The sequence below is a fragment of the Pan paniscus genome, chromosome 9 (assembly GCF_029289425.2).
Source record: "Pan paniscus chromosome 9, NHGRI_mPanPan1-v2.0_pri, whole genome shotgun sequence".
In the NCBI taxonomy this organism is placed as follows: Eukaryota; Metazoa; Chordata; class Mammalia; order Primates; family Hominidae; genus Pan; species Pan paniscus.
The window spans coordinates 119426333-119435506 of NC_073258.2; the positions used below are offsets into that span (position 1 = coordinate 119426333).

Genomic DNA, 9174 nt, shown 5'->3' on the forward strand with positions numbered 1-9174 from the left:
CATTCCTTGGCCTGGTGGTCAGATTTCTGGCACTTGTAGCAAGTTCCTGGGGGAGGAGGTTCTGGAGGAACGCCTGGCCGCTGCGGTTCAGGCGTTTGGAAGTTCTTGTGGGCTGGAGATGTGGCTGGGGTTTGTCTCACAGTAGAGGCAAGGAATTGCAACTTTTTTCTATTATTGTACACCTTGAAGGCGAGGTTAATTAAATCCTGTTGTGGGGTTTGAGGGCTGGAATTTAATTTTTGGAGTTTTATTTAATGGGAGCAGATTGGATAATAAAATGTATATTGAGAATAAGATGGCCTTTTGACCTTTTAGGTCTAGGGCTGTAAAGCGTCTCAGGGTTGCTGCCGAACGAGCCATGAACTGGGCTGGGTTTTTTATATTTGATGAAAAAGAGCCTAAACGCTATCTGATTTGGGATAAAGAAAAAGGAGCATTAACGTTGACTATGCCTTTAGCTCCAGCCACCTTTTTAAGAGTAAATTGCTGGGCAGGTGGGGGAGGGCTAGTCACAGAACGAAACTGTAAGCCGGACAGGTGTGAGGAGGGGAGGTGATAAAAGAATTATAGGGTGGAGGAGCAGAGGCTTGAAGGGGTGGGTTGCCCCTCCACACCTGTGGGTGTTTCTCGTAAGGTGGAACGAGAGACTTGGAAAAAAGACAAGAAAAAGAAAAAGACACAGAGACAAAGTATAGAGAAAGAAAGAAGGGGACCCGGGGAACCAGCGTTCAGCATATGGAGGATCCCGCCAGCCTCCGAGTTCCCTTAGTATTTATTGATCATTCGTGGGTGTTTCTCCGAGAGGGGGATGTGTCAGGGTCACAAGACAATAGTGGGGAGAGGGTCAGCAGACAAACACGTGAACAAAGGTCTTTGCATCATAGACAATGTAAAGGATTAAGTGCTGTGCTTTTAGATATGCATACACATAAACATCTCAATGCCTTACAAAGCAGTATTGCTGCCCGCATGTGCCACCTCCAGCCCTAAGGCGGTTTTTCCCTATCTCAGTAGATGGAACGTACAATCGGGTTTTACACCGAGACATTCCATTGCCCAGGGACGGGCAGGAGACAGATGCCTTCCTCTTGTCTCAACTGCAAGAGGCATGCCTTCCTCTTATACTAATCCTCCTCAGCACAGACCCTTTACGGGTGTCGGGCTGGGGGACGGTCAGGTCTTTCCCTTCCCACGAGGCCATATTTCAGACTGTCACATGGGGAGAAACCTTGGACAATACCTGGCTTTCCTAGGCAGAGGTCCCTGCGGCCTTCCGCAGTGTTTGTGTCCCTGGGTACTTGAGATTAGGGAGTGGTGATGACTCTTAAAGAGCCTGCTGCCTTCAAGCATGTGTTTAACAAAGCACATCTTGCACAACCCTTAATCCATTTAATCCTGAGTTTGACACAGCACATGTTTCAGAGAGCACGGGGTTGGGGATAAGGTCATAGATTAACAGCATCTCAAGGCAGAAGAATTTTTCTTAGTACAGAACAAAATGGAGTCTCCTATGTCTACTTCTTTCTATACAGACACAGTAACAATCTGATCCCTGTTGCTTTTCCCCACATCTCCCCCTTTTTTTTTTGACAAATCCGCCATCGTCATCATGGCCGGTTCTCGATGGTCGCTGTCTCTTCGGAGCTGTTGGGTACACCTGCAGACTAACAACAGACAAAACAGGCACACAAGGATTAATATGAGATTTATAATCGTAGTACTTCCGATGGTCTTAACCCAAGTGACAGGGTTAAGATTTGCGAGGCCATCAGCAACTCCTGCAATTGCCTCAGTTCCTGGCACCAAATTTAAATGGGCTTTTGATGCTTCAAAAATTTGTTCTTTTAATTTGGAAATGTCTAAAGTGAGATTATCTTCTCTTCCCTGTAGATGGTGTCTAACCATGTCCCAGTGATGCTCAGACTCATCATAAATTTGGGGTGTAATACAAAAATCTGACGTATTGCAGTCACACTGTAACTGGAAACGATGTTCTAAGCTCATGAGCCTGTCTCCCATCCAAATGACAGTTTGTCTAAGATCATTAATTTGATTTGCCAATTTTTGATCAATACTAGACTGTGAATTCCACAATCTTGTAGAATTCTTTTGCCAATCATTAACAAAGTTTACCGACTGAACAGAAGAGTGCAATGCAACTCCTGCCACAGCAGCCGTAGCTGTGACTGCAATTAATCCCATAATCACTGCAATTAAAGTAAAAATGAATCTTTTGGATCTATTTAAAATGCCTTTTAATACTTCAGTCAAAATATGGATGGATGGCGAGGCCTCCCACGGTCGGTCCATGGACACAGGGATCCACACGCCCTCTCTTGCTCTCACCAGCAGAATACGGTGTTGCCAATTAAAAGTTGAATCAATGCAAGTAAACAATCTGCAGTTCTCACAGGTTATAGTTTGGGAGTCTGGTTTAATAACTATATTTCCTACAACTAGCATATAAGGGGGCTTTACGCAACTTTGTAAAGGAACCGTTAGACTGGAATTTAGGTCGATAGTATAAAATGGCTTACGATCTCTTGTTTCTAAAGTTTGATTTCCAGACCAAATTCTAATGTGGTGTGAGGCCACAGTAAGCCTCCATAATTCTGGATGTTCAGGACCAGAAACAGGACTTATTATTTTTGGTCTTGGGGTAGAGATTCCTTTTTCTCCCCATTCCCAAGGGTAGAAAGACTGTAATTTTTTATGCTTATGTTTGTCTAGACTTTCTGTTAAGTCGCTATCAACAGCTGGACTCACTTGTGCACTTGGACACAACTGAGTTTGTCCTGAGCAATTGTGGTAGAATTGACCTCGAGGTGCCCAATCTATAATAGTTCCGAATTCATTGTTTTGTAATATCACCGCACTATTGGCCACACATTCTTCCCAAACTAAAACTTCTGTATTTTTTGATTCTTTGGGAATTTCCTTGGGGCAAGGTTTCCCTTTAGGTCTAAATTTTAATGATCTTTGATAAGAAAAGTCCTGTAAATAATTTACTCGTGGCCTGAGTGACATCCTGCTTACCATGTGATAAGTGAATCTACCGTTAGGACTGACAGTAGGTACTTCTACCAACCAATTTTGGACTGCCGGTATTAAACATCCTGGTGCTCTCCCTAGGCAAATAGGATAACGATACCCAATGGAAATATTTATCATCATCCCTTCTTCCTCAGGTTTGGCAGGGCAGCGATCATCTGTGGGGCCAGGTACCCATACACTATCATTAACATATACTTCTATAGGATTATCCATCCATGTGACTGGTGTTACCATCTCTGTGGAGGCCCTTTTCTTTGCATCTCCGATGGGTTCATTGTAGAACTTCAAATGTCTAGTGAGTATCCAAACAGGAAGCTGATTTTCTCCTGGTGAAACACAAGCAAACCTCTCCCCCACGTTATCGCCTTCCCTATTTCCCATGTCTTATTTTTATTATCTTTCCACCAAATTAGTTTTCCTTCATGTGGGCTGTTCTTTTTACCAGTAAGATGTTGTTCTGCAGAAGTAGTAGTCTGATTTCTATAAATGTTTAAAAAATTTAAAGTATAGAGTGCTAGATTAAGTTGCATCTGAGGAGTGGTACACTCCTTACTGTCTCCCCCTTCTTTTTGTTTAACTAATTGAGTTTTGAGTGTTCTATTAGTTCTTTCAACTATGGCCTGTCCTTGGGAATTATAAGGAATTCCTGTTGTATGTGAAATTTTCCACTGACTTAGGAATTTTTGGAAAGCTTTACTACAATATCCTGGTCCATTGTCAGTTTTGATTTTTTCTGGAACTCCCATTACAGCAAAACAAGACAATAAATGTTTTTTAACATGGGAAGTACTTTCTCCTGTTTGGCAAGTTGCCCATATGAAATGTGAATAAGTATCAACTGTTACATGAACATATGATAATCTTCCAAATGAAGGTACATGCCTGACATCCATTTGCCACAATGCATTAGGACACAGACCTCTGGGATTAACTCCTGCCTCTTGAGTGGGCAGGTGTAAGACTTGACACTGGGTGCAATGTTGTACAATATCTTTTGCCTGTTTCCATGTGACATCAAATTTGTTTTTTAATCCTGCTGCATTTACATGAGTCAAAGCATGAAGTTCTTGTGCGTTTATGAATGCAGATGATACCAGTAAGTCAGCTTGTTCATTTGCTTTAGTCAAAGGCCCTGGTAAATTAGTGTGTGCTCAAATATGAGTAATATAAAATGGGAAATTTCTTTTTCTTACAGTTTGTTGTAATAAATTGAATAGCTGGCTTAACTGATCATCCATGCTATATTTAATTAGAGCTGTCTCAACATCCCTTATAGCCTGTACTACATATGCAGAATCTGATATAATATTGATAGGTTGGTCAAAATCTTGTAACACTGTAATGACTGCAACCAACTCTGCTCTTTGAGCCAATTGATATGGAGTTTTGATTACTCGTTCTTTTGGCCCTGTGTAAGCCGCTTTTCCATTGCTGGAACCATCAGTAAATACTGTTAGAGCATTTTCTAAAGGTTCACATCTGGTAATTTTAGGTAGAATCCAAGTAGTCAATTTTGAGAACTGGAAGATTTTTGTTTTTGGGTAATGATTATCAATAATTCCCACAAAATTAGCAAGACCAGTCTGCCATGCACCAGAATTGATAAAGGCTTGTCTAACTTGTTCCTTTGTTAAAGGGACAACTATTTTGTCTGGGTCATTTCCACATAATTTTATTATTCATAATCTTGTCTGACCAATTAATGTAGCTATTTGATCTAAGTACAATGTAAAAGTCTTAACTGTACTGTGAGGAAGGAATGACCACTCCACAAGATCAGTATTTTGAACAATGATGCCTGTTGGAGAATGTGCAGTGGCAAAAATCAAAAGTTGGAGTGGGGCTAAGGGATCTGTTCTATTTATTTGCACTGACTGAATTTTTTCTTTCACTAATTTAATTTCTTTTGTTGCCTCTGGGGTTAACATTCTTTTACTATTTAAATCTGAGTCTCCTCTTAAGATTGAGAACAAATTTGACATGGCATAAGTAGGAATGCCTAGAGTTGGCCGAATCCAATTAATATCTCCCAGCAATTTTTGAAAATCATTTAGTGTTTTTAATGTGTCTTTCTTATTTCTATTTTTTGTGGCTTAATTTTTCTATTTTCTATCTGCATCCCTAAATAATGAAAAGGAGTAGAGGTTTGGATCTTATCAGATGCTATTGCCAGTCCTGCGTTGGAAACCTCTGCTTGCAGAAATGTATAACAGTCAATTAATTTATCTCTCATTTCTGCAGCACATAAAATATCATCAAAATAATGAATAATATAGCCGTCTGAAAACTTGTCTCTAACTGGTTGAAGAGCTCAACCTACAAAAGTCTGACAAATAGTTGGACTATCAAGCATTCCCTGAGGTAACACTTTCCACTGAAACCTGGTGGCTGGTTCTTTATTATTTATGGCTGGTATACTAAAGGCAAATTTTTCACAATCCTGCTCTGCCAGAGGGATGGTAAAAAAAACAATCCTTTAGATCAATTATAATTAAAGGCCAATCTTTTGGGATCATGGCCGGAGAGGGCAACCCGGGTTGGAGAGGCCCCATGGGTTGAATTACAGCGTTTATGGCCCTCAAGTCAGTTAACATATGCCATTTGCCGGATTTCTTCTGAATTACAAACACAGGAGAATTCCAAGACGAGAATGAAGGCTCAATATGTCCCTTTTCTAACTGTTCATTTGCTAATAAATGTAACGCCTCCAGATTTTGTTTTGGTAGCGGCCACTGATTTACCCACACCAGTTTTTCTGTTTTCCAAGTTAATGGTATGGGTTTAGGAGGCTCTACAGTGGCCGCCCCTAAAAAGGATACCCTATTCCTTCTCTTTCTTGATTTATTTTAGCCTCAACTGGAACTTTAATGCCATCTTCATTTTTTCCTAGTCCCTTTCCTGGTATATATCCCATCTTGGTCATGATTTTTTGACTCCTGGGGCTATATAATGGAGTGGGCATGGTGATTTCCGCACCCCATTGTTGTAATAAATCTCGACCCCACAGATTAAGAGGAATTGAAGTAATCATTGGCTGAACAGTACTTTCTTGATTATCTGGCCCTAAGCAATGTAAAATCTCAGTACTTTGATACACTTCTGAGGCTGTGCCTACGCCAACAAGTCCTGTAACAGCCTTTTGTTTAGGCCAATTTTTTGGCCACTGATTTAAAGCAATGATAGAGACATCTGCTCCCATGTCTACCAACCCTTCAAACTGTTTTCCTTGAATAATGGGCTTACACACAGGTCTGTTCTCTGAGACCTGACTTGCCCAATATGCAGCCTTTCCTATCGGATCAGTGCTTCCAAGCCCTCCTGTTCTTTTTATTTCACTATTTCCAACCTTAATATATGGCAGGAGTAATAATCGAGCAATCCTGTTTCCTGGACTGGCACTCCAAGAAATTGAAGAGCTAATAACCAATTGAATTTCACCTTTATAGTCTGAATCAACCACACCAGTATGGATTTGAACTCCTTTTAGATTTAGACTTGATCTTCCCAAGATTAGTCCTACAGTCCCCAGGCAGTGGGCCATATACCCCTGTGGGGATTTTTTGTGGGGGCTCCCCTGGAAGCAGAGAGACTGCTTGTATAGTACATAAATCTACTGCTGCACTGCCGCTTGTGGCGGGGGACAATTGTTGTATTGTGGTAACTGGCTTATTCCCTGAAACACTTGGGACAGTGGGGGTTGTTGTCCCTGAAAACCCTGAGGAACAAATAGCTGAATTGGGAATGCCCCAGTTTGTTGTGGGGCCTGAGGCTGGCCCCTCTGTTTGTTTCCTGACAATGGTTGCCTGTTTTTATCAAATTTAGAATGACATTGACTAGCCCAATGTTTTCCTTTTTTACATCTTGGACATAAGTCAGGTGGCTCTCTACCTGTTGTAGTTGCTTGAATAGTTATATTCTGTTTATTTAAGACTGGCCAATTATTTTTTAAATGACCAATTTGACCACAATTACATTTTCCTCCAAATGTTCTAACTTGTCCTCCTAAAACAACTCCTGTTATTGCTTGAGCCATAAGCATAGCTTTATGCATAGCTCCTCCAATTCCATCACAGGCTTTTACATACTCTGAGATTACATCTGATCCTATGGGAACCTTTCCTTTTAATGGCTTAATAGCTGATTGACACTCAGGATTGGCGTTTTCATATGCCATCAACTCCACTATGACCTTACGGGCTTTTTCATCGGCAACTGACTTTTGAGCAACATCTTGGAGCCTTGCCACAAAATCAGGGTAGGGCTCTTTCGAACCTTGTCTTACTGTATTAAATGAGGGGCAGGCGCTTCCTGGGTCTTGGATTTTTTCCCAGGATCTAAGGCAGATAGCTCTAACTTGCTCAATGGCCTCATTTTGCATGAATGCTTGTTGACTAATAGTGCTCCAATTTTGACCTGTTCCTAATAGTTGATCTGCATCTATGTTAACTGGAGGATTGGCAGCCCTATTTCTTCGGACCTGTTCTTGTACCCCATCAATCCACCAAGTCTTAAATTGTAAAAATTGAGAGGGTGAGAGAGATGATTTTGCCAGAATCTCCCAATCATAAGGAATGAGTCTATGTCCATGAGCAATGGGATCTAATAATGTCCTCATATAAGGGGAGTTGGGTCCATACTGTTTTACTCCCTCTTTCATATCTTTTAGCATTTTTATCAAAAAAGACTTGTATCTGGCCTCAACTGTGAGAGGCTCTCCCTCTTGGGCTTCTTCTCCAGGTGGCATCAGTTCTAACGTTACTGGGAATTGCCATGCCTCAGTATCTCCTTCCTTTCTTCTCAATAATTTCATGTAATTCACTACCCTGTCTACTAGGTGGTGCCGTAGGATTAAGTCTCCTAGTGGGCGGCTGAGGGTATGGCGCCCTGCCCTGTGGTGCTGGGGGCATTCCTGGATATCCATACTGACTTTCTGGGGGTGGCTGATACTGAAGTTCAGCCAGCGGCCAGTATTGATAAGCTACTGGTGGTTGGCTCTTATTTTCTCTAACCTGCGTTTGAGGTTGTAATGTTACGAGCACCTGACCTGCTGGAAGAGGACTTGGCCCTCGTGGTTTAGACTCTGATGGCCCCACTAATTCGGGACCTTTTCCTTCTAATTTTAACGTTTCAGGATATATCACCTCCTGTAATTGATTATAGTCAACATTTTGCATTGCCATTACTGGCTCTGCTACATATTCGCAATGTAAACCTTCCGTTTCTTTCTGGGATTTTTTCCTTGTCTTTTCATTACAATCTATTAAACAGCTTCCAGGGGCATCAGAAACTGAAACGCTATCTTCTTCTGTTTGAAATGGTTCTAAAGCTGCTTTAATAATGGCCCAATCATTCCATACTGTAAGTGGAATGATATTACCTTTCCTACCTGCTTGTTTTAGTTCCTTACCAATTCTTTTCCAGTCTTTTAGATCTAAAGTTCCTTGTTCTGGAAACCATGGGTAAAATTGTTCTATTGTTTGAAATAGCTTGATTAGATTTTTTGTAGATACTTTAACTCCCCCTCTTTTTAAAAGAATTTTAATAAAGCTGAGATAAGAGGCATATTTACTTTTAGTTTTACTTTTATTTTGCCCCATTATCACCCTAGCTTCTTCCAAGCGCACAAGCTTACCGTAAGGCTGACTGTAGACGTACTCGGGATCTCTCGTCGACGTGTCCTCAATGACCACGCTCGAGTGTACCTTCACCCTGGAGAAAAGCCTCCACGTTGGGCACCAGATGAAGGGGTGGGTTGCCCCTCCACACCTGTGGGTGTTTCTCATAAGGTGGAATGAGAGACTTGGAAAAGAAAAAGACACAGAGACAAAGTATAGAGAAAGAAAGAAGGGGACCCGGGGAACCAGCGTTCAGCATATGGAGGATCCCGCCAGCCTCCGAGTTCCCTTAGTATTTATTGATCATTCGTGGGTGTTTCTCCGAGAGGGGGATGTGTCAGGGTCACAAGACAATAGTGGGGAGAGGGTCAGCAGACAAACACGTGAACAAAGGTCTTTGCATCATAGACGAGGTAAAGGATTAAGTGCTGTGCTTTTAGATATGCATATACATAAGCATCTCAATGCTTTACAAAGCAGTATTGCTGCCCGCATGTGCCACCTC

The 9174-nt window shown here is 41.6% G+C and overlaps 1 protein-coding gene across 1 annotated transcript; it reads right to left on the reverse strand.

Moving 5' to 3' along the window:
- Positions 1-690: 690 nt before the first annotated feature.
- Positions 691-9174, reverse strand: LOC129393417 (uncharacterized). The gene is made up of 2 exons (XM_063608290.1): positions 8687-9174; positions 691-1664 (listed from the first exon to the last, which is right to left on the reverse strand). Exons 1-2 carry the CDS (start codon positions 8835-8837, stop codon positions 1525-1527), a joined length of 291 nt encoding a protein of 96 aa, XP_063464360.1. The 5' UTR covers positions 8838-9174; the 3' UTR covers positions 691-1524.